General features: G+C 42.8%; 3 protein-coding genes across 3 annotated transcripts; all 3 read right to left on the reverse strand.

Moving 5' to 3' along the window:
• Positions 1-703: 703 nt before the first annotated feature.
• Positions 704-2,627, reverse strand: LOC128702774 (pupal cuticle protein 20-like). The gene is made up of 3 exons (XM_053797202.2): positions 2,598-2,627; positions 1,561-2,036; positions 704-1,453 (listed from the first exon to the last, which is right to left on the reverse strand). The coding sequence occupies exons 1-3, from the start codon at positions 2,604-2,606 to the stop codon at positions 919-921; spliced, it is 1,020 nt and encodes a 339-aa protein (XP_053653177.1). The 5' UTR covers positions 2,607-2,627; the 3' UTR covers positions 704-918.
• A 7,887-nt stretch (positions 2,628-10,514) lies between these two features.
• On the reverse strand, positions 10,515-12,011 carry LOC128702743 (pupal cuticle protein 20-like). Its single transcript, XM_053797172.2, has 3 exons — positions 11,994-12,011; positions 11,278-11,729; positions 10,515-11,165 (listed from the first exon to the last, which is right to left on the reverse strand). The coding sequence occupies exons 1-3, from the start codon at positions 12,000-12,002 to the stop codon at positions 10,739-10,741; spliced, it is 888 nt and encodes a 295-aa protein (XP_053653147.2). The 5' UTR covers positions 12,003-12,011; the 3' UTR covers positions 10,515-10,738.
• A 12,210-nt stretch (positions 12,012-24,221) lies between these two features.
• Positions 24,222-25,694, reverse strand: LOC128702611 (pupal cuticle protein 36-like). Its single transcript, XM_053796921.2, has 3 exons — positions 25,672-25,694; positions 24,974-25,446; positions 24,222-24,863 (listed from the first exon to the last, which is right to left on the reverse strand). The coding sequence occupies exons 1-3, from the start codon at positions 25,678-25,680 to the stop codon at positions 24,377-24,379; spliced, it is 969 nt and encodes a 322-aa protein (XP_053652896.2). The 5' UTR covers positions 25,681-25,694; the 3' UTR covers positions 24,222-24,376.
• Positions 25,695-26,452: the final 758 nt, after the last annotated feature.

The following is a 26,452-nucleotide window of genomic DNA, read 5'->3' on the forward strand; positions in this document are numbered from 1 at the left end:
GCAGGGGTCGAATCACAGCTCATTGCCCTGCCTCTTTACTGGTTCCCACTAGGTCATTCCCTCCCTGTTCCCTGAGATTTATCATACCTCTATGTGTGAATTATCACTGTGTCCTAGGCACATGACGATTAGACACTAGGCCTGTTGTTTACGCGAGCGCGTATGTGTGGTTGTGTGTGTGTGTGTGTGTGGTTTTGTGTGTGTGTGTGTGTGTGTGTGTGTGTGTGTGTGTGTGTGTGTGTGTGTGTGTGTGTGTGTGTGTGTGTGTGTGTGTGTGTGTGTGTCTGTGTGTGTGTGTGTTCTCTTCTGTCAGCTAACAGCCACTACACTATCACTGCTGTCAGCAAGCAAATATCACACGGCTACCACTCACTACTGTCAGCTGACGTCACAAACACGACAAATGCTACTCACGACAGTGAGCAGACATCACAACAGCCATACAGTTGTTACTCACCATATCCATAAGAAAAGATGGAGAAAGTAATTTTGAGATACAGAGCTGGTCGACAATACAGAAAACGTTTCTCAGTTTCCCTGATCACTTACGTATACTTAGGCTTCCACAATATATATTTAATCAATTATAACAAAATAATATAAACAAAGATTATGTCTAACACTGAGTATTGCATTATTTTTTCATTCTTTAATTTTTAATATGTTTTTAGAATTTTGTATAACTGAAGAAAGGTATATTTCAAATCATTTTATTTTTATTAAATTCATAACATTAAATGGAATAAGCGTATTCAGTGCAACGTCAGTTAAGAGACCACGTGTGGCAAGATAAACTGACTTAGTGGGACAAAAAGATCCAAGAATGACAGCAACACAAATGAACGAGTTATCAAGTGAGAAAATATCTAATGAATATGTATCGAGAATGATGGAGTCGTTGGTACGGTACAGTAATGCTTATGGGGCGCCGTAAGTTCTACTGGGAGCCACAGGAGCGCTACCACGGCCTGAGGTTCCGAAGCCACCAGCAGGTGAAGCACCGAAGCCACCAGCAGGTGAAGCACCGAAACCACCAGCAGGTGAAGCACCGAAGCCACCAGCAGGTGAAGCACCGAAGCCACCAGCAGGTGAAGCACCGAAGCCACCAGCAGGTGAAGCACCGAAGCCACCAGCAGGTGAAGCACCGAAGCCACCAGCAGGTGAAGCACCGAAGCCACCAGCAGGTGAACCACCGAAGCCACCAGCAGGTGAAGCACCGAAGCCACCAGCAGGTGCTCCAGTAAACTGAGAAGCAGAGCCTGAAGCAGCGCTGTATGATCCACGTCCACCTGCGGCAGCTGCAGCAGCGTCTTCCTGACGAGCCTTCTCGATCTGGGCGATAGCGTGGGCGGGAAGAGGATGGGGCGTGGGCACCAGGTCAGACTCCACGCGGTAACCACCTTCATCTGCTACGAAGTTGAAAGCAGCGGGAGTTCCATCAGGGAAAGTAAATCTGAAACAATACCACAATTAGATTCATTATTATCATAAGTTAATATATATTTCTAGAGAAAACATCTTACATACACATTCTGTGACAAACTATTAAAGATTACTCACGTCCATCCTCCTTGAGCTGCCACAGCACCAGTTGGACCCTGAGGGGCGCCTTGCTCCTGACGACTGATGCCATCACCAGTTTCAAAGTTGAAATTGTAGTTTCCATACTCATCAGGTCCCTGACGGTCGTCTCTTAAGATTGGGACTACGGGACCTGAAGGTCTGTAGCTTCCGCTAAGGGAACTTCCACTGCCAGCTCCCCCGAAGCCTACACCAGCTGTGCCTCCGAAGGCTCCACCAGCTGATCCTCCAAAACCTCCCCCAGGTGAGCCTCCGAAACCTCCCGCAGGTGAGCCTCCGAAACCTCCCGCAGGTGAGCCTCCGAAACCTCCCGCAGGCGATCCTCCGATACCCCCACCAAAGCCTCCTCTGGATCCCGCAGTGAAGCCTCCACTTCCCCTGGCGGGTGCTCCGTAAGAAGTAGACGGAAGCTTATCGGCTCCCACAACAGCCAACAAGGTGCAGAATACCACTTTCTGCAAGACGAAGATATCAACAGTCGATTATGCAACTTGGCAAATTCGCCTCTTTTAAGCACTGGTCGCCGTTGCCCAGCGGTGAGAGTAGCGACTCTCATTGCAGAGGTCCAGGTAATAAACCCTGGGCATTAACATAAAATTAAAAAAAAAAATATCCCGCTGGCCCAGTGGTTAGCGAAGACCTCTCGAGTTGAAAAACTCAAGCATCGCGGGTTCGAGCCCCGCAAGTATCCTTGTGACTTATTGTACCCTCATTGCTGAGGTCCAGGTAATATACCCTGGACATTACCATAAAAAAAAAATGCAAGACGAAAAAATTTATTACTTTCTGAATTGTTCTAAAATGAAAAAGCCATATTAGTAACAGTTTTTTACATTAATTTTTATCCTCGCAAAAATTCTCTGAATTTAAACATGGTTTGTAAAAAAAAAAAAAAAAACTTTGCTAAAATGTTATACAAAGAAGTGCAAAAATACAGGCTGGCATTCTGAACATCTATAACTTTTAGATCTTATAAGAATATAGAGGACTGGTACAGAAGTTACTGAATACCCTACCAGGATCATGTCGTCAGAGAGAACCAAGAGCGAGTGGCGCATAACATGCGAGTCGACTCTTATATACCCGTCGAGACCATCACTATCAGAAAGGTGAAGGACGAACGGAAAACGGATCAGGTTTGTGTATCTCAGATGAGATCTTACACAAACCTGATCTCTTTTCATTGTTTGAAAAACAGTGAAAAAGTGTTTGACAAAAGGTAGTCATTTAGATATCTGTTAGGTACGTTTACGTTTGCAACGCCCTACCTTCGTAGGCTATGTCTTGGCGACGTACAAGTGATCATAACAGTGGCCGTAGGAAACAAATTACTGACAACTGCCGAGCAGTTACTATGAGAATTCCCACAAGTACAGAGAGAGAGAGAGAGAGAGAGAGTGTACTCGCCTATTTGTACTCACCTATTTGTGGTTGCAGGGGTCGATTCACAGCTCCTGGCCCCGCCTCTTCGCTGATTGCTACTAGGTCCTCTCTCTCCCTGCCCCACGAGCTCTTTCATACCTCGCCTTAAAACTATGTATGGTTCCCGCCTCCACTACGTCACTTTCTAGGCTATTCCACGGCCTGACTACTCTATGACTGAAGAAATACTTCGTAACATCCCTTTGATTCATCTGAGTCTTCAACTTCCAATTGTGACCTCTTGTGTCTGTGTCCCTTCTCTGGAACATCCCGTCTTTGTCCACCTTGTCTATTCCGCGCAGTATTTTATATGTCGTTATCATGTCTCCCCTGGCCCTCCTGTCCTCCAGTGTCGTCAGGCCGATTTCCCTCAAACTTTCTTCGTAGGACAATCCCCGTAGCTCTGGGACTAGTCTTGTTGCAAACCTTTGCACTTTCTCTAATTTCTTGACGTGCTTGACTAGGTGTGGATTCCAAACTGTTGCTGCATACTCCAGTATGGGCCTGACGTAAATGGTATACAGAGTCTTAAACGAATCCTTACTGAGGTATCGGAACGCTATCCGTAGGTTTGCCAGGCGCCCGTATGCTGCAGCAGTTATCTGATTGATGTGCACCTCAGGAGATATGCTCGGTGTTATACTCACCCCCAGATCTTTTTCCTTGAGTGAGGTTTGCAGTCTTTGGCCATCTAAACTATATTGTGTCTGCGGTCTTCTTTGCCCTTCCCCAATCTTCATGACTTTGCATTTGGCAGGGTTAAATTCAAGGAGCCAGTTGCTGGACCAGGCTTGTAGCCTGTCCAGGTCTCTTTGTAGTCCTGCCTGATCCTCATCCGATTTGATTCTTCTCATTAACTTCGCATCATCTGCAAACAAGGACACTTCTGAGTCTATCCCTTCCGTTATGCCGTTCACATATACTAAGAACAGCACAGGTCCTAGGACTGACCCCTGTGGAACCCCGCTTGTCACAGGTGCCCACTCTGACACCTCGTCGCGTACCATGACTCGCTGTTGCCTCCCTGTCAGGTATTCTCTGATCCATTGCAGTGCCTTTCCTGTTATGTGTGCCTGATCCTCTAGCTTTTGCAGTAACCTCTTGTGAGGAACTGTGTCGAAGGCCTTCTTGCAGTCCAAAAATATGCAGTCGATCCACCCCTCTCTCTCTTGTCTTACTTCTGTCACCTTGTCATAAAACTCTAGTAGGTTTGTGACACAGGATTTTCCTTCCCTGAAACCATGCTGGTTGCCAATTATACACTTGTTTCTTTCCAGGTGCTCCACCACTCTCCTCCTGATGATCTTCTCCATGACCTTGCATACTATACACGTTAGTGATACAGGTCTGTAGTTTAGTGCCTCATGTCTGTCTCCCTTTTTAAAAATTGGGACTACATTTGCCATTTTCCATACCTCAGGGAGTTGCCCAGTTTCAAATGATGTGTTGAAGATCTTTGTTAATGGCTCACACAATATCTCTGCTCCCTCTTTAAGGACCCATGGAGAGATGTCTGGTCCCACCGCCTTTGAGGTGTCAAGTTCGCATAGCAGCTTCTTCACCTCCTCCTTGGTTATATGTACCTTATCCAGCACTTGCTGGTGTGCCCCCCTGTTCTGATTTCCTGGAGTCCTACTGGTTTCCACTGTAAATATCTCTTTAAATCTCGTGTTGAGCTCCTGACATACCTCTCGGTCGTTTCTTGTGAATTCCCCATCACCCTTCCTCAGTCTGATTACCTGGTCCTTGACTGTTGTTTTCCTCCTGATGTGGCTGTACAACAGCTTCGGGTCAGTCTTTACTTTTGATGCTATGTCATTTTCATATTGTCTCTGAGCCTCCCATCTTATCTGTGCATATTCGTTTCTGGCTCTTCGGCTAATTTCTTTATTTTCCTGAGTTCTCTGTCTTCTGTACCTTTTCCATTTTCTAGTACACCTAGTTTTTGCCTCCCTACACCTTTGGGTGAACCAAGGACTCGTTCTGTTCTTCCCATTATTTCTGTTTCCCTTGGGAACAAACTCGCCTAATTGTGGTTGCAGGGGTCGATATTCATCTCCTGGCCCCACGAGTGTGAGTGTGAGTGTGAGTGTGTGTGTGTGTGTGTGTGTGTGTGTGTGTGTGTGTGTGTGTGTGTGTGTGTTTAACATTAAAACGATGCAGTTTTTTTGGGAGACAGAATATTTACACTTGTCGTATTTACTTACAAGCTGATCATACCGACCATTATAATTAAGTTTGCCATTGCAACAAATAACTGAAAGATACGAAACATTGCTAGATAACTGGAAAAATCACTTATGCTCACAGGTGAAGGATAATATCAAGTATTTTGTGGCGCGTTATCACCTACCAATAATGAGTTGTACTCGCCTAGTAATACTCAGTTGCAATCCCTAACACTGGTTGCGGTAGACGTGGTTCAGCTGAGCTGGCCATTCATTGGTAGACAACCGGTTTTGCTAGCTTGCTGACCCATGAACCGGGCAGTAGCGTATCCAGCATTCTGAGAGGAAGATTTCATAGTTTTAAGCATCCATGTCATGTTAGGACTTTTTTGAAGCCATGTGAGACTTGTATTAACATATTTGGAAAGATAATCAAGGGGTAACTTGGTAGTTTTTTTGTAGATTAGGTAGTCAGGCAACGAAGGAAGATGAATTCTTACGAGCAGCTTGGGAATCGAGGAGAAGTTCTGGGCTACCATGAAACTCTCCTGCTCTTGAACACACTGGTGCCCTGTCATACCTAGCCATAAAACTGTGAGGTTTGCTTTCAAAATGTTCTCCTCAGTGTCATTCGTCCAAACTGCTCTGAGGAAGGGAAATAACTTAAAAATTCTTCTGCCCATTTGTGTCCCTAAATTGAACTCTGTTCCCGGTCCTTGCCTCTTAAATTGTCAGTCTATTCTGTAAATTTCTTAATCTAGTGCGTTATATTTATGTCTTCTCAAGCCATTCTTTCCTCAGTTGTCATCAGCCAACTATTTAGCCCTCAGCTACTGGATCAGTCTAGTGGAATATTTTCAAACTTTCTGCAGTTTATGACTGACTTAAGTATGTACTCACCAAACGTAACTTAGATAACGATAGTTAGGTGAAGTTTCTATCATAATTTAACTATTTTCCACTAAATATTTAATTGAATAGTTTAGTTTTAATATTACCTAAAATCAGCGACATATATTTTTATCTGACGTTCAGATTCATTTCCGCAGACTTTTTCATATTTTCTTCACTCTGCTTATTCTGCAGAAATGACAATAGTTTTTTTAAGCCAAACTCGTCAGTTCGGCTTATTCGGCCCGAACACACACACACACACACACACACACACACACACACACACACACACACACACACACACACACACACACACATGCATAGTTTTAAGACGAGGTTTGATAAAGCTCATGGAGCAGGGAGAGAGAGGACCTAGCAGCAATCAGTGAAGAGGCGGAGCCAGGAGCTATAACTCGACCCCTGCAACCACAAATAGGTGAGTACAAATAGGCGAGTACAGGGGCAGGAGCTGTGAGTTGACCCCTGTAACCACAACTAGGTAAGAACACAGGTCTTATTGTCTCAGTTTCTAACCACCAGCGATTAGTACAGAAAAATTTTTCGAAAAAGAAACAAAAAATGGGTTCCACTTGAATACTAAAAAGACCCAAAATTGGGGAAAACTTGTCGTGATTTAATAGTGAAATTGGTCGAAAGCCCATAGTTGAGGCGACTTAATTAACAGAAACAAGGGTTTTGTCGTTCGTTTCTCGCAGCCTATTATTAGTCCACAAGTGCATGGGAACTAGGCTAGATATGTCTCTGACATTGGAAGTGCCCTTAAATAGGTATCGCTGTAGAGAAGAGCGAGATTAGCAGCGATAATGTTAGCATCAGCAACATCAGTATTATTCTTAGTAGTAGTCAGAGTGGCTGGAAATGCACATTCTCTAATTTCTTAACGTGTTTGACACTCACTTATATCTCTTCTATAGATCTCTTAATCTTCTCCTCTAACTGCACTCGACTGTACCTAGTCTGTGCTCCCAGATTTACATGACGGTGATCATTTTCCTATCCTCATTACTTCTCATTCATATTCTCTCCCTCGTGAGTTTTTGGCCGCATTACCTTAGCAGCCTACATTATCTTAGGTTTTTAGGCCTCTGCCTACCTGCAAGGAGAACCTAAAACGTTGCACTGCCTGATGTACGAAAGCATTATACTTATCATCGATCAAATGTTTAACTGAAAAGAAATATTAAGCGACCATACTTTTCAGGCCTATTATTACGAACACAGGTATTAATGGCCTGTTGACCTGGTCGTAATGGGTTGGAATATTTAACTTATGTACACTATGTACAGGAGTGGAATGTAAGTGTACCACATGGTGATAAAGGCAAAGACAGAAGCCAAAGAGAGAGAGAGCACCGTGCTTCAACCAGAGTCTGGCAAATGCTGACTAGGAGTGAACCACGTCACCTCAGCATTTGGCAGGTACGTCTATGACTGGGCAATGAACCAAGGTGCTAATTTAACAATGGATACCCTTACCGTTAAACCCTTTGCACCTGGTTCGCTGGTTGGGAGGCAGCCTGTCTGGGAGTTTATGCATACTCCGAGTAAAGTGTAACGTACTCTTTGCAGGCCACACCTATAATAGGCCTAAAAAATATAAATGAGCTTTTCTCAAAAACTGTGCATGGAGAAAAATCGAGAACACTTTCGTAATGTGTGAAAAAAAATTGTGCGATGTTGTTATTAGGGTTTTAGTAAGGTTTTTGATAGGGGTACCGCACCAGAGACAGTGTAGCAGCTCACGGCACTGGGGGAATGAGGGGGGTAGGTCTCATGCATCGAGTCATGGCTCACCAACAGGAAACAAATGGGATAATATCTGAGTGGGGATCTGTAACGAGTGGGGTTCCACAGGGATCAGTTTTAGGACCAGTGTTTATACAACAATGACATTGACAAAGGAATTACTAGTGACCTGAGCAAATTCGCTGATGACACGAAGATAGGTAGGATAACTGATTCAGACGTTGATGTCATTGAACTTCAGGAGGATTTAGACAAACTCAATTCGTGGTCAGAAAAGTGGCAGATGCAGTTCAATGTATATAAATGCAAAACATGACTCACGAAATCGTAATGACACGATTGCAAACAAACCACACCCCGGCCGGGATTGAACCCGCGGTCAGAGGCTGGAGTTTTAAGACTCTCTGACCGCGGGTTCAATCCCGGCCGGGGTATGGTTTATAAATGCAAAGTTCTAAAGCTCGGGAATGTCCACTTTTAAACTAAATAATGTAGAACTTAGCCATACAGAATGCGAAAAGGAGTTGGGGGTTATAGTAAGTAGCAACTTAAACTAAGACAGCAGTGCCTAAGCATACGTAATAAGGCAAACAGATTACTGGGAAACCTTTCTGCAGTTTATGACTGACTTTAGCAACTGTCTACTCATCAAGCGTAACTTAGAAGCTTCACCTATCCTTAGCTATCATAATTTAACTAAATTCTACTAAATATCTAATAGAGCAGTTTAATGTTATTTAATATTACGTAAAATCAGTGATACATATTTTTATCTTGCGTTCGGATTTATTTTCTCAGACTTTTTCATACAGCTTCTTCACTTTGCTTATGCTGCAGAAATGACAATTGTTTTTTAAGCCAAATTCTTCGATTCGGCTTATTCGGCTTGACACACACACACACACACACACGCACACACACACACACACACACACACACACACACACACACACACACACACACACAGATTGGACACAGTAACAAGGGGTCACAGTTGGAAGCTGAAGACACAGATGAATCACAGGGATGTTAGGAAGTATTTCTTCAGCCACAGAGTAGTCAGTAAGTGGAATAGTTTGGGAAGCGATGTAGTGGAGGCAGGATCCATACATAGCTTTAAGCAGAGGTATGATAAAGCTCACGGCTCAGGGAGAGTGACCTAGTAGCGATCAGGAGCTCGGACTCGACCCCCGCAACCTCAACTAGGTGAGTACAACTAGGTGAGTACACACACACACACACACACACACACACACACACACACACACACACACATTCTCATAGGCGCCTTAATACATAATGTGGAATGAAAGTATGTCCTCAATCAACTGTAGATCACCGAGCATTTACCAAGAGCAGAGGCAATATTTTCCCGGAACTCCAACTCTAACAGTCACTCTTCCTTATAGACTCTCTTGTTCGTCCTGCACTGTCGAAGTAAATACGTCAGCAATGTTGCTCAAGGTAAATTGAACGACCGTGAGCAGCAAACTGCTGAAAGAATACACGGCTTGAACGGAAATACGCAGTAGAAAGTTTGTAATTGTCATCGTGGGTATGGAGGGCATGGCTAATTATGGCAGGTAATCTGCTTGCGACCTACAGTGTTAACAGGTGTTAGAGACACCAATATTAACGTCACTGTTGTGGAATGAGTAAGACCTCTGTTGCTGTTAAGGGACGTGAGAAAGAGGAAGTCGTACAGCCAAGCCTTACAGCATCGTCGCAAAACTGATCTTCTACCAAGAATTTCATATATTCACATTGCTTAACTTTCATTTAATACACGCACCTCTATTCTTTTTAGTAGTATTAGTAATAGTACTAACAGTAGTCGTTATATTTACAAAATATACAATACCTTCAATAATTCAAACAATTAAAAAAAAACCCGCAAAAGTCACGAAAATTATTGAAATTTTCACAAGAAATTTTATACCACGTTAAAATAAGATCACTTAAAAAAACAGCATTAAAGAGTTCCTTAAAAGTTCTGGAAGATCCTCACAGGCACTCCGGTGGAAAGGCCTAAACTGTAGACAAACTGGCAAATGGTTAAAATATATCCCAGAGTCGCCTGCATACCACATGCCCCACAGAGGGAAGCAGGAGTGCGCACGTGCGTGCATGTGTTTTAGTCACCACTGTCAGCTAACAACCATTACATAGCTATTACTCACTGTTGTCAGCTAGCAAATATCACACAGCTACCACTCACTACTGTCAGCTAAACACCACAATTGCCACTCACTACTATCAACTGACATCACAACCACGACACAACTGCTACTCACCACTGTGGGCTGACATCACAACCACCACACAGTTGTTACTTGCTATATCCATAAGAAAAGGTGAAAAGAGGGTAATTTTGAGATGCAGAAACAGTCGACAATAAAGAAAAAATTTCTCAGCTTCCCTGATAACTAAAGTACACTTATGCTACCAGTATATATATTTAATCCAAATATTCTTCCTTGAAGCCTTTTAATCCACTTCTCCGAGGCTATGGGTCCCACAATTTACACCAGAGGTGGACCCATTTAATCAATTATGACAAAATAATTTGAAAACTGATTTGTCTCAACATAGTACCTACTGGATTGTTTTTTTTCGAATGCAATCTCTCTGGAATTTGTCAATTGAATTTTATATAAGAAATAGAAAAAAAGTATATTTAAACCCATTTTATTTTTTATTAAATACGTAACAATAAAATAAGCGTACTGTCATGCAACGTCAAATAACAGATTATCTGTGGCAAGATTAGCTGACTTAATTCACAAAATTAGTGTGACTAAGGAATCCAGGAATGACAGAAGTTCAGAACAAGATATCAGGTGAGAAAATAGCTAACGAATATGTATCGAGAATGATGGAGTCATTTGTACGGTAAAGATTAATGCTTATGGGGCTCCGTAAGTCCTACTGGGAGCCACAGGAGCACCTCCACGGCTTGAGGTTCCGAAGCCACTAGGTGAAGCACCGAAGAGTCCAGCAGATGAACCTCCTAAGCCACCTGAAGGCGAGCCACCGAAGGCACCAGCAGGGGAACCACCGAAGCCACCAGCAGGGGAACCACCAAAGCCACCACCAGGGGAACCACCGAAGCCTCCAGCAGGTGCTCCAGTAAATTGAGAAGCAGAACCTGAGGGAGCACTGTATGATCCACGTCCACCTGCAGCAGCTGCGGCGGCGTCTTCCTGACGAGCCTTCTCGATCTGGGCGATAGCGTGGGCGGGGACAGGTGGCAGAAGAGGAGACTCCACGCGGTAACCACCTTCATCTGCTACGAAGTTGAAAACAGCGGGAGTTCCATCGGGGAAAGTAAATCTGAAACACAATACCACAATTAGATTAATTGTTACCATAAGTTAATATCATATATTTCTAGAGAAAACTTCTTATATACATATTCTTTGACAAACTGTTAAAGATTACTCACGTCCATCCTCCCTGAGCTGCCACAGCACCAGTTGGACCCTGAGGGGCGCCTTGCTCCTGACGACTGATGCCATCACCAGTTTCAAAGTTAAAATTATAGTTTCCATACTCATCAGGTCCCTCACGGTCGTCTCTTAAGATTGGGACTACGGGACCTGAAGGTCTGTAACTTCCGCTAAGAGAACTTCCACTACCAGCTCCCCCGAAGCCTACACCAGCTGAACCTCCGAAGGCTCCACTAGCTGGTCCTCCAAAACCTCCCGCAGGTGAGCCTCCGAAACCTCCCGCAGGTGAGCCTCCGAAACCTCCCGCAGGCGAGCCTCCGAAACCCCCACCAAAGCCTCCTCTGGATCCCGCAGTGAAGCCTCCACTTCCCCTGGCGGGTGCTCCGTAAGAAGTAGACGGAAGCTTATCGGCTCCCACAACAACCAACAAAGTGCAGAATACCACTTTCTGCAAGACGAAAAAATTTATTACTCTCCGAATTGTTCTAAATCTAAAACGAAAAAGCCATATTAGTAAAGTTTTTTACATTAATTTTCAGCTTCGTAAAAATTCTCTAAATTTAAACATGATTTGTAAAAAAAAAGTGTAAAATTTTGCTAAAATGTTATACAAAGAAGTGCAGAAATAGAGGCTGGCATTCTAAAAATATCTATGACTTCTAGACCTTGTGAAAACTTAGATGATTGATACAGAAGTTACAGAATGCCTTACCAGGATCATGTTGGAGTTAGAGAGAACGCAGAGTGAGTGGTGCATAACATGCGAGTCGACTCTTATATACCTGTCCAGACCATCACTATCAGAAAGGTGAAGGACACACGGAAAACGGATCAGGTTTGTGTATCTCAGACGAGATGTTACTCAAACCTGATCTCTCTCTTCATTGTTTGAACAATGAAGAATTATTTTACAAATAATCATTTGGATATCTGTTAGGTATGTTTATGTACATGCAAAGTGACTTAGATCATCGTAATCTGGGCCTGGTGACCTATAAGGTATCAAGATAATACTGGCCGTAGGAAACAAATTAATGACAACTGCCGAGCAGTTACTACGATAGTTCTCACAAGTACAGTGTATGTGTATGTGTATGTGTGTGCGCGCTCTCTCTCTCTCTCTCTTCTGTCAGCTAACAACCACTAAACTACTATCACTGCTGTCAGCTAGCAAATATCACACGGCTACCACTCACTACTGTCAGCTGACGTCACAAACACGACACAGTTGTTACTCACTATATCCTCTAATTTCCTGACGTGGTTGACCAGGTGTGGGTTCCAAACTGGTGCTGCACACTCCAGTATGAGCCTGACGTACACGATGATTCCTTAATGAGGTATTGAAACGCTATTCTCAGGTTTGCCAGGCGTCCATATGCTGCAGCAGTTATCTGGTTATGTGCGCCTCAGGAGATGTGCTCGGTATTATACTCACCCCAAGATCCTTTTCCTCGAGTGAGGTTTGCAGTGTTTGGCCACCTAGCCTATACTCTATCTGCGGTCTTTGCACTTTCCCGATCATGGCTTTGCAGTTGGCGGGGTTAAATTCAAGGAGCCAGTTGCTGGAGCAGGCTTGCAGTCTGTCCGATTTAATTCTCCTCATTAACTTCACTTCATCTGCAAACAGGGACACTTTTGAGTCATTCACAAATACCAAAAACAGCACTGGTCTTAGGACTGACCCCTGTGGAACCCCGCTCGTCACAGGCGCCCACTCTGACATCTCCTTACGTATCATGGCTCCACGACTCGTTGCTTCCCTGCCAGGTATTCCCAGATCCATTGCGATGCCTGTCCTGTTATGCTTCCTGAGGAATTGTGTCCAAGGCCTTCTTGCAGTCCAAGAAAATGCAATCTACCCACCCCTCTCTCTCTCTCGTGTCTTACTTCCATTACCTTGTCATAAAATTCCAGTAGGTTTGTGAAACAGGATTTTCCTTTCTTGAATCAGTGCTGGTTGTCGTTCATAAACTTGTTCCGTTCTAGGTGCTTCACCACTCCTCGTAATCTTCTCCATGACTGCATACTCTGCACGTCAGTTAAACTGGTCTGTAGTTTAGTGCCTCGTGTCTGTCTTTTGTTCTTAAAAATGGCGACTACATTTGCTGTCTTCCATACCTCAGGTAGTTGCCCAATTTCAATGGACGAGTTAATTGTTAGTGGAACAGACAGCATCTCTGCTTCCTCTCTAAGGACCCACAGAGAGATGTTCGGTCCCACCGCCTTTGAAGTATCAAGCTCATTTAGCAGCTTCTTCATCTCCTCCTCGGTTATGTGTATTTCATCCAGCACTTGTTGGTATATCCCTTGTTGGTGTACCCTCCCTAATCTGACTTCCTGGAGTCCTTGCTGTCTACACTGTAAAGACTTCCTTAAATCTCATGTTGAGCTCCTCACATACTTCTTGGTCGTTTCTTGTGAGCTCTCCACCTTCCTTCCTCAGCCTGATTACCTGGTTCTTGACTGTTGTCTACCTCCTGATGTGGCTATACAACAGCTTCGGGTCAGACTTACCTTTCGACGTTATGTTGTCTTCGAACTGTCGCTGGGCCTCCCTCCTTATCTGTGCATCCTCATTTCTGGCTCTTCCACTAATCTATTTTCCTGGGTCTTCTGTGCTTTTTCCATTCTCTAGTGCACTTAGTTTTTGCCTCTCTACACCTTTGGTCAAACCAAGAACTCATTCTGGTCTTCCCATTATTTCTGTTGCTCTTGGGAACAAACCTCTCCTCTGCCTCCTTGCATTTTGTCACATAGTCCATCATTTCATTTACTGATTTTCCTACCAATTATCTTTCCCACTGAACGTCTTGCAGAAAGTCCCTCATGCCTGTGTAGTCCCCCCCTTTTGTAGTCTGACTTTTTCCCATCCTTCTCCTGTTACCCTCTCCACTTGTAACTATGTATTCAAAGCTCAGAACAATTTGATCACTAGCTCTGAGGGGCCTTTCATATGTGATGTCCTCGATGTCCAAGCTACTCAAGGTGAATACGAGGTCCAGTTTTGTTGTTGGTGCATGAGGTTTTCGAGTACCACATCCATCATCTTGGCTCTCGATGTTTTGGGACCCCCATGTGGCTCCAGGTTTTCCCGTCAATCTCCTTGTGATTGAAATCACCCATAAATAGTAGCTTTGCTCTACCCGTTTGAGTTCTTCTGGCTACCTCAGTCAGTGTGTCCACCATTGCTTTGTTGCTCTCTTCATATTTTTCTCTTGGCCTTCTGCAGTTCTGCGGCAGATTGTACATCACTGCAATGACTTCCTTATGTCCCCCAGACTGAACTGTACCTGCCATGTAGTCCCTTTTGCCCATTTCTTCCATTCCTTCCATTTCCTTAACTCCCCATCGGTTTTTAATGAACAGTGCAACTCCTCCTCCTCCTCTGCTTCCTCTATCTTTCCTGAGGATCTGATAGCTGGGTGGAAGATTGCATCTGTTATCATCCCTGTGAGTTTCGCTTTTCTAAGTGCAATAATGACTGGACGTCTCCTTGATTCTTTCATGCCGCTCCTCACATTTGTTATTCCGTCTGCATTCCTATACCAAACCTTCAACTTTTCTAAACCTGTGGTCTGGGGAGAACATAGGGGTTGGGGGAGCGGGAAACCTGGCGAGGAACTATGGGGGGTTGCTGTTGGGGTGGAGTTTGTGATGAGGGGGGTGGGGGCAGTGGGTATGGTGGGGGTTTTTGGGTTAAATTGCTTGGTTGCGTTAGGGTTGTCATGGTTGAGGGCCTTCTGTAGGTAGTTCTGAGGGAGGTTGTATTTGCTCTTCCTTCTGAGTCTGGGTTCTCCTGCTAATCTCTGTCTTTGCCTCTCTTTCCTCGTGTCTTTGTACCCTCTCTTTTTCAGTTTCTGCCTTTCATCTTGTGTCCTGACACAGTCGAGGTACACCCTCCAATATGTTGGTTTGTCCCTTAGTCGCGCTTTCTCCTGCAAGATCTTGTTTCGAGATGAATCTGCCTTGAAAATCATTTTGACTGGCCGTTTTCTCTTGCAAACCCCTCTATTCTCATAAAAATTGCCAGCTGGGTCATGTGGTCCTCTCTTATTGCTTTCTTGATACTTTCAATCACTTTTTTCTCCCCCTGTCTTCTTGCTTCATAAGTTTCCCTTTCTACTTCCTGGAGCCCATAAACAAAGACTGATCTCTCCCTTTCATTCTCCCACAGCATTTTCCTTTGCATCCCCTGAGTCGATTTAGTTGCCTCCATTGCAGCTTTCCTTCCTTCAGTCTCTTCTCTGTCTGCTGTCCCTGTGCTCGGTAGTCTCATTTTTTTCCTTTCTCAGCTTTTCCTGGGTACTGCTGTGGTCCGTTAGGGCCTCTGCATATAGCTTAGTTCTTTAATTTTCTTCAGTCCCCTCGTTTGCTCCAGGTGTGTGTGTGTGTGTGTGTGTGTGTGTGTGTGTGTGTGTGTGTGTGTGTGTGTGTGCACGCGCGCGCAGGGGGGACAGGTCTGTGTTCTTGTAAGTATGCTGTTTTCTTGGGAGATAGCATGTTAGCATTTCTCCCTTGTTTACTTACAAACTGATCATACCAAATATTACAAATAACTTTTTCATCGCAACAGATAATTGAAATGTGAAGAATTACTTTCATGAACAGGTGAAGGAAAATATTTAAGCAATTTATACACGTAATCACCTAGCTATACTGCGTTGTACTCGCCTTGTAAGACTCAGTTGTAATCCCTAACTCTGGTTGCCGTCGTTGTTGCTCAGTTCCTGAGCTGGAATTATATGGGCGTTCAACCCCTTTTGTTAATTTGCTGACCCATGAACCGGGCAGTAATGTATTTAGGATTCTGATTTTAAGCACCCAGAGAAAAAAATCTGATCATGTCAGGACTATTTTTTGAAGCCATATGGGACAGGTATTAGGATATATATAATAGGATAATCATGGGGTAGTTTTGGAATTAAACATTCGTTTGACTTTATGTAGATTATTTGGTCAGGTAACGAAGGAAGATGACAGACCAGAGAAGTCAGACAAACAGCTTGTGTATCGAGAGGGACTTCCGGACTTCCAAGATATTCCTCTGGATAAGCTCTTGACTATATTGCTGTCCTGCCATACCTGGCGATAAAACGGTGTATGGAGTCTTTCAAAATCATCATCTCTTAAGTCATTCTTCCTAGCTACTGTGAGGGTGAGAAAGTATTTCCTTAGATAATTCGGCCCATTTGTTTAACTTGTGTTCTTCTGTCCCCGGTTCGTGGAAGACGGACCCAGACGTCGTCATAAACTTGTCTGTCTCCCCTGTGCGAGTTATTTATGTATTGCTCCTGTCATGGTATTGTGCCCTTTTTTGTTCTTAATGATCTACAAAATTATATTTAGTTTCCTGATCAGCGATTTTTAACCAGTTTTAAACGTTGATTCCAAATCTATTTATACTGTGTTCCCAGCGTGTCTACTTTTTATTTTTAGATATAATAAGATTTAGGCCGGAGTAACTCCCATGTTAGGATAATCACTCATAATTAAATACTCAAGAACATTAAGAGCACGATTAAGCTGAAGCTGAGATTTTTGTGTTGTACGAATTCATAAGTGAGGATGACTTGGTCACAGGCTTTGGGACGTGATTTATGAAGAGTAGAGCCGATGCTTTGACCCTCATTGCCCACAATGTTGGTTTTGGCTTCCATTTTAAAGTAGGAATGCGTTGAGTTTAATGGGAAACTGGGTGAATAACCGACTTTGGTGCGGCTTGAAAGTTTATAACCTACAGAGATTAGTAGAGAACACAGAAAAAAAAAAACTTGTTTCAATTTGGATACTAAAAATGACCCGAAATTGACCCATAATTGTCGTGATTTAATGGCGAAATGGGCCGAAAGGCAATAGTTGTTTTTTTTTCGTTCGTTTCTCACCATCTATTAAAAGATGGCACCTTTGGTACCAGTGGTTAGTATTCTGGTCTCCAGTCTTTAGGTCTGTTCAATATATAGTGACACCTGTACCTCGTGTTGCCGAGTCTTGGGCGGAGCAACATACTGCAGTAACACTGATTACAAGATCACATAGTGACAAGCAGGACGTCTCATAAATTAAAATATTACATGTTCTGTTAATGTCCTACTCAGGTATATACTAGACTTTATAAAGAGGCCATATTAACTCAATTTCTTCTCATACGACCATACAGGTCTTATGTCACATGTGACAAACATTTAGGGGCACATGTGTATTCTTCTGTTCACGTGTAACCCACAGATATAAAAGATATTAGATACCGTTTCAGCTCATGGATAATTATTAAGTATTAAGCGAGAAAGAAGAGGTAATGAAAGTCCATTGGAATGTAGGTGACGTAAGGGTGAAGGTCGGGTCATGTCGCTGGCGTGTTGAATAACGTTTGACGGTGTCTCCGCAGAGACAAGGTTTTCCTCCCGTGTCTACACATACCTAGCAACAACACACAGGACTGTGATAAGGGTTGAGTGAAACTGTTCCCACGCTGGTACAACATTGTACCCGCGCTGGTACAATATTGTATCTTCGCTGGTACAACACTGCACCCACACACTGGTACAACACTGCACCCACACTGATACAACATTGCACCCACGCTGGTACAACATTCACCTCAGGACTATAATATTCAGCAATGGAGCGTTGTGATCATATCAGAGAATCTGTTTTGCTTTAGCAGAAACTGACACTAATGTATAAACATCATTACGACGAGAATCAACTACATTTTATGCTGAGATATTTTAATTATCGTAGTTATGAATATATATTAGAATTTGAGTCGACTACCATGTACCCTCATTACTCATATTTTTATCTTACGTGACTCGCAAAATTATAATACGATTTTGTTTAAAGCAGACGGGAAGTTACCTTATCTCGCATCAGCATCACGAAAAAAAAATTGCAGATATACTTTTAGATTACATAATTATGAGAAAAATTCCCTGATATTAAATATATGTCTAAATTAACAAGATGACTCCATGACTGACATCCCAAGCCAGATACGTGGAATATCCAAAAAATCTTAGTTGGTCTATAGAGAAAAAAGTCAGGGTCTGGAAGGTACTCGTGAGGATGTGAAAGGGTAGTTCCAGTTAAGGGACTTGTAATAAATATTTACAGTAAATTGTTTTAATTATATTTGATACAAATATCGATGAATGATGTGATTCGATTGATAATTTTCAAAATACAAAATCAGTGTTGGCAGAATTACAAAGCAGAAGTTATCATTTAGATTGCAGAGAATCTCTTCCTCTGGAAGTTCCGCTTCTAATAATACTTATTCGGCATTCCCAAAATGTGAATACTGAATAATTTTCGATTTTATTTCTCTTATAACGCCTCATTCAATTATTTTCTAAATTTCAGGGTTTGTATACAATAACGAGGATCAAATTCTTGGAACAACTGGCATATTCACGTACACTATGACCAAAGTTATTGAACATATTCCAGCATCCTGGAATGGCTGGGATAACTTCCGAAATACACAGTGACGGAGCATCAAACATTAACACAAGATGCCTCCCAAGTGTGATGGTGCACACTTGACCATTATAATTAAAACTGTGCACAATTTTTAGTATCCTTATAGCACGTTATATATATTTTAGTTTACCTCTTCTAATCAGCTTCAATTAACGATATACACATCTTAGTGCCAACATAGTACTTAATATGTTTTGTTTGCGTGATGGCAGATTTGTTTGTGTAGTAAAATATTAAAAGAACTTGGAATCGTTGAAATCAGACCATTTTTTTTTTGTCAAATTGGTTCCGATGTCATAAATAGAATGTCTCTTCTAATTGGCTTCACACTAAATGCTGGTGCATTGTAATAGGAAATTTTTTGCATTTTTTTTGGGGGGGGGCTGTGTGAGTCAAAGTTTTATCAAATTGAAGTCAAAAAAATAAAAATCAAGCATTATTTCTTACAGAATTTTATAGAATTTAAAAAAAAAAAATGCAGACGAGAAGAAAATTTGGAAAAAGTTGCAAATTTATGTTTTCATGATTTTTTTTAAGTTTAACGACGATTAACGATTTTCGTAACATTCGCAAAAATATTTTTGTTTACTTTCAGTTTTTTCTTATAATCGAGAACGCCTCATTCGATCGCCTTCAAATTTTCAACGCTGGTGTAAATATCTTAAGCATGATTCATGGCTGTGGCTCGTACGTCAATTTACTTGCGGCCGGCAGTAACAGCCTGGTTGATCAGACCCTGAACCACCACGAGGCCTGGTCTCAGACCGAGCCGCGGGGGCGCTGACCCCCGAAACCCTCTCCAGGTAAACATGCGTTGATGCCCTATAGACAACGCTACACCGGCCATTCAAAACCTGGTTTTCCCTCGGATAACTGGAGACAATCTCCTATAATCGCCTTCAGAATTTATATTTCCGTCACCTTTGTAACTTGTCATGATTGTGACTAGACCTACCTGGAGTTCATTACCTTTGTAAATTGTGAGTTCATTACCTTTGTAAATTGTGAGTTCATTACCTCTGTAACTTGCTCAGCTATCAAAACTTTGAGGCCCAGTCCCTGGACCCATTATGTACCTCTGTAATCTTTTGACTACCACCCACAGGATGGGTATGGGGTGCATAATAAACATATTAAACTAACTAACCTACTTCAGAAATTTGGTATATTTATGGGATATTTCAACACAAGGCCACTGCTTCCTACATCTCAACTACGATGTCAAATTATCGTCGCTACGACCCAAGTTAAGATAGATGCTGTATAGCCGTTTGTATCCTTAATTTATATTATTTTGCATAACTGCATTAGTTTATCTTAGTGGAAACATAAACACATATGCAGTTTAATGTGATCCTTTATTGACAACGTTTCGCCCACACAGTGGGCTTTTTCAAGTCACGCACAGATCTGTGACTTGAAAAAGCCCACTGTGTGGGTGAAACGTTGTCAATAAAGGATCACATTAAACTGCATATGTGTTTATGTTTCCAGTGTGTCGGTATTTTATACTATTTATTTTCAGTTTATCTTGGTGCTGGTAAGAGGCTTTTAATCCAGGGAATTCGGTTAGCGTTCCCCTTAATTGGAGTAAGTCTGAACGTCTCGCATTCCACTGGCGCTGTATGACTAAGCGTTTAGCGCTCTTCACTGATTAAAATATAATTGTGAACGGCATCAATCCTCAATGGTTGATGCATCGAATGAAATGGATGAAGCGTTTCACTGGTTTATACTGTGGAGGCACAAATTTTGTTCGACTCTGTGCAATAACTGGCAAATGCATTTTCTGGCCTGATTTTAACTTCTTGTGTTGGTACATTTTTCTCAAAGAACACATTTTATTGATGCTACGTTGTGCAAGGGTTATCCTAGATCAATATGTCTATTATATGCCTATATCATGTCTTCCCTCAAGACCATTTAAAAAAAAATTGATGTTTTTTTTACATCGTTTGGTTTACTGATTTTCCCACCAATTCTTTCCCCACTGAACCTCAAACAGGAAATTCCTCATGCCTGTGTAATCCCCCTTCTGTAGTTTGGTTTCTCTAGTCTCACTCTTCCTGCTTCTCTTTCCACCTCTAAGACTGCAGAAAATTTACTTTCTTAGAAGCTGGCCCTTCTTACTTAGGGAAAAGTCTGGGTTGATTTTGGCCAGTGTAGTTTCTGAGTTAATATTTTTTAAGAAATTGGGAAAAAATAAAATGCTACTTTTCATGTGTTGTTTGTGTGTTGCATCCGATTAGTTTCAACTTTCCAGGCTCAAAACTTGATAATGCAGCTTCAGAACGACTTCAAACTTAATGTGCTTGTGTATTTTAGGATATTGTTCTCTCTCTAAAGTTTGAATTTGATTTGTACTGCTTATATTCTAACATTTTTATTGAAGAAATTTGGATATTATTTCACATGATTTGTGAATACCTCTTCTGATTCCCTTAAAATCATCATTGGCAATAATTAACTACATTTTCAACTTGTGCCACACACTGCACTATTCTAATCACGTGCATTGAGGCACAGAGGACTTAATGTTATGGAACACGGGAATTCCCTTCCTGGGATCTCGCAGTGACTGGAACACCGGGAAGAGTGACGAGTAGCCGCCAGGAGCTGTGAATCGACCCCTGCAACCACAACTAGGTGAATACATCGTTATTTGTGTTATCATAGAGTAAACCCTCATAGGGACCACACATTATTACATTCTTTAGGGGTCTTAACCCCTCGGGGGCCATACAGAACCTATGAAAATAAGAGACATTTAGACTTGATGCAAGAGCAGCAATGAAGGGGTCTCAGTTTTCATCAGTATTACAGTACAAATTCTCACTGTTCTGGACTAATTTTACCGAGAACTAATGGGGAACAACATTGCTCTTACATGTTAAGTGCTTCTGAAGTTTAATAGTAAGAATCATTGCAAAAATTACGTTGTATTCATCTTTTTGTATAATTTGGCACTCAGCTTCAAGGAGAGGAAGTCTAAGACTCACAGCAGATGCAGTAATAACTCTTCAATTAATGTTAGATACCTAATTGTAATTATTAATTTCCATTAAAGAATATTTATGTTCATATGGAATATTAGCTCTCGCTTATTTACTCCTGTTATAATTAATACCCTTCGATTACTTTTTAATTATTGTGTACTTCAGCAAGAATTATGTATAATTACATATTTGGAGAACCATTCATAAAATTACTTTTTTCAATTGAGAAGTGATGCAACATCATTGTTGCAGAATGTATAGTTGAGACCCGTAGGCGCCTGAGATCTCATTCAGTTACCTGGAGGGTGTTCCGGGGATCAACGCCCCAGAGGCCAGGTCCAGGAGCAGGCCTCGCTGATGAATTTAAACTTTTTAGTCTTTCCGTGCATAATAAAATGGCATTTCTTGATGTTGCTAGATGATACACAGTGTTGCAGGACCTGAGTGACACGTTGGCACAAACGCTAACATGGTTTCTGCTTCGTCCAACAAGGTGGGTATTTCCTTTTCATGCGGATAACATCTCGAGTGTTATTAACTGTTCTATACACCCGAGACATAGCCCCACTCCACAAAGGGGGCAGTAAAGCAATAGCAAAGAGCTACAGACCGATAACGCTAACGCCCCTTATCATAAAAACTTTGAAAAGGTTCTAAGAAGCAAGATCGCCACTCGTCTAGATACCCATCAGTTACACAATCCAGGGCAACATGGGTTTAGAGTAGGTCGCCCCTGTCTGACCCAACTACTGGACCACTACGACAAGGTCCTGGATGATGTAGAAAATAAACAGACTGCAGGCTTTGCAAAAGCCTTTGACAAGTGTGACCATGGTGTAATAGTGCATAAAATGCATGATAAAGGAATAACAGGAAAAGTTAGTAGATGGAGCTATAATTTCCTAATAGAACACATAGTAGTAGTCAACAGAGAAAAGTCTGAGGCGGCTACAGTGAAAAGCTCTGTTCCACAAGGCACAGTACTCGCTCCCATCTTGTTTCTCATTCTCATAACTGACATAGACAAGGATGTCAGTCACAGCACCGTGTCTTCCTTTGCAGATGACACCCGAATTTGCATGACAGTGTCGTCCATTGAAGACACTGCAAGGCTCCAGGCGGACATCACTAAATCTTTAAATGGGCCGCAGAAAACAATACGAGGTTCAATGATGGGAAATTTCAATTACTCCGATATGGAAAACGTGAGGAAATTAAAACTTCATCGGAGTATAAAACAAATTCCAACGACACAATAGAGCGAAAAACTAATGTCAAAGACCTGGGAGTGATCATGTCAGAGGATCTCACCTTCAAGGACTATAAGATTGTATCAGTCACATCTGCTAGAAAAATGACAGGATGAATAATGAGAACCTTCAAAACCAGAGATACCAAGCCCCCTGATAAAACTCTTCAGGTCGCTTGTTCTATCTACGCTGGAATATTGCTGCACACTAACAGCACCTTTCAAGGCAGGTGAAATTGCTGACCTAGAAAATGTACAGAGAACCTTCACGGCACGCATAACGGAGATAAAACACCTCAATTACTGGTAGCGCTTGAAGTTCCTCAACCTGTACTCCCTAGGACGCCTGAGGGAGAGATACATGATTATATACACCGGGAAAATCCTAGAGGGGTTAGTACCAAACTTGCTCACGAAAATCACTCGCTACGAAAGCAAGAGATTCGGCAGACGATGCAACACCCCCCCAATGAAAAGCAGGGGTGTCACTAGCACGATAAGAGACAACACAATAAGTGTTCAAATGCCTCCCAGCATACATGAAGGGGATTACCAATAGACCCCTGGGTGTTTTCAAGCAGGCACTGGGCAGGCACCTAAAGTCAGTACCTGACCGGCCGGGCTGTGGTTCGTATGTTGGATTGCGTGCGGCCAGCAGTAACAGCCTGGTTGATTAGGCCCTAATCCACCATGATGCCTGGTCACAGACCGGGTCGCGGGGGAGTTGACCCCCGGAGGTCTCTCCAGGTATACTCCAGGTATACATCTCCAAGATGACCCCCACCTTTCCACACAGTCATCACTCACCAGTCAGGTTATAACTGTCTTGTCTCCTGACTCTTGTCACACAGTTACCAGTCATCAGTCAGATGACAACACAAGCCCCAGTTACCACTCAGTTTATAGATCTGGTGCCAGATTTATAAAGCAATTAGACAAGGATATTCTCGGAATATACTGCCGCTCGAAAATCTATAAACAAAATGTCTGTGGTGGAGTTTCCCATGACCACTTACGTATGATAAAAGAATCTGTCGATAACAGATTATCCACCTAAAAGGAATGACTTAAATGAACGTTTGTTTATTTTAGGAATGCAGTCTTTCTCGAAATCTTAATTTAGTTTTTTTTGGAATTTATATTACATATAAAAAGTTTCAAATTATTTTATTAAATACGTAACAGTAAAAGTAATAAGCGTATTGTCCACGCAGTGTCAAACATCAGACCATGACTTTGTATTACTAGGACTAAGGAGTCCACGAACGTCATCAGCAACACTGTTCAACGAGATTTCAAGCGAGATAATTTCTAATGAATATGAAAGAAGAATTATGGGGTCACTGGTACAATATAGAGTGATGCTTATGGGGCGCCATAAGTTCTTCTGAGAGCCGCAGGAGCGCTTCCACGGCGTGAAGTTCCGAAGCCACCAGCAGGTGAACCACCGAAGCCACCAGCAGGTGAACCACCGAAGCCACCAGCAGGTGAACCACCGAAGCCACCAGCAGGTGAACCACCGAAGCCACCAGCAGGTGAACCACCGAAGCCACCAGCAGGTGAACCACCGAAGCCACCAGCAGGTGAACCACCGAAACCACCAGCAGGTGAACCACCGAAGCCACCAGCAGGTGCTCCAGCAAACTGAGAAACAGAACCTGAAGCAGCGCTGTATGATCCTCGTCCACCTGCAGCAGCTGCAGCAGCGTCTTCCTGACGAGCCTTCTCGATCTGGGCGATAGCGTGGGCGGGAAGAGGATGGGGCGTGGGCACCAGGTCAGACTCCACGCGGTAACCACCTTCATCTGCTACGAACTTGAAAACAGCGGGAGTTCCATCGGGGAAAGTAAATCTGAAACAATACCACAATTAGATTCATTATTATTATAAGTAAATATAATGTAATTCCAGAGAAAATACCTTGTATACATATTCTGCTACAAACTGTTAAAGATTACTCACGTCCATCCTCCCTGAGCTGCCACAGCGCCAGCTGGACCCTGAGGGGCGCCTTGCTCCTGACGACTGATGCCATCACCAGTTTCAAAGTTAAAATTGTAGTTTCCATACTCATCAGGTCCCTGACGGTCGTCTCTTAAGATTGGGACTACGGGACCTGAAGGTCTGTAGCTTCCGCTAAGAGAACTTCCACTGCCAGCTCCCCCGAAACCTGCACCAGCTGGCCCTCCGAAACCTGCACCAGCGGGCCCTCCAAAACCTGCACCAGCAGGCCCTCCGAAACCTGCACCAGCGGGCCCTCCGAAACCTGTACCAGCGGGCCTTCCGAAACCTGCACCAGCGGGCCCTCCGAAACCTGCACCAACGCCGCCTCTGGATCCCCCGAAGCCCCCACTTCCCCTGGCGGGTGCACCATAAGAAGTAGACGGAAGCCTATCGGCTCCCACAACAGCCAACAAGGTGAACAAAATCACTTTCTGCAAAACAAAAAAATATATTATTTTCCGAAGTGTTCTAAAACGTAAAAGTCGTATTATGGCAACAGTTTTATTTACGTTGACTTTTAACCGAGAAAAAATACAAAACTTTACTGATATGATTTGTAAAGCGTTGCACAAATATACTCCAGTATTCTAAAAAATTATATCACTTCTGTACCATGAGAAGATACAAGACTGGTATTAAAGTTAGAGATATCTTACCGGGATCATGTTGGTGTCGGAGACAGCTCAGAGTGAGTGGCGCATAACAAGGGAGTCGACTCTTATATACCCGGCCAGGCCATCACTATCAGAAAGGTGAAGGACGCATGGAAAACAGATCAGGTTTGTGTATGGTCTCAGACGAGATCTTACACAAACCTGATCTCTTTTCATTGTTTAACAATGAAAAATTCCTTTACTAGAGGACACCATTCATATATTTGCTACATATGTTTATGTATATACAGAATGACCCAGATCATCATATTTTCGACAGTGTTGACCTAGAAGATAAGATGACAGGTTTTACTGACATAACTACCGAACAGACACTGCGATATTTATCACATGCGCGTGAGAGTGTACTTGCCTATATATACCCACATTTGGTTGCACGGGTTGATTCTTAGCTCCTGGCCCCGCCTCAGTGCTGGCCGTTGCTGGTTTCACTCTCCTGGCTTCGAGAGCTTATGGTACTTAATGCCATATATGGATCCAGCCTCATCTACTCTTAATATCTAGGTCATTCCACTTCCTAACAATATAATTAAAGAAATACTTCCTAACAACCTTGTGACTTGTGTGTGTTTTCAACTTCCAGCTGTGCCCTCGTGTTCCTGTTTTCATCTCTCCAACAATCTGTTCCTGTCTACCCTACCAATTCCTCTAAGTATTTTCTACGTTGTTATATGACCCCTGGTCGTCCTATTCTCTCAAGTCATCAGGTTAAGCTTCTTTACGGGACTAGTCTCGTTTAAAATTACTTCACTTCATTCAATTT

This window comes from Cherax quadricarinatus, chromosome 79 (assembly GCF_038502225.1).
Source record: "Cherax quadricarinatus isolate ZL_2023a chromosome 79, ASM3850222v1, whole genome shotgun sequence".
Lineage (NCBI taxonomy): Eukaryota > Metazoa > Arthropoda > Malacostraca > Decapoda > Parastacidae > Cherax > Cherax quadricarinatus.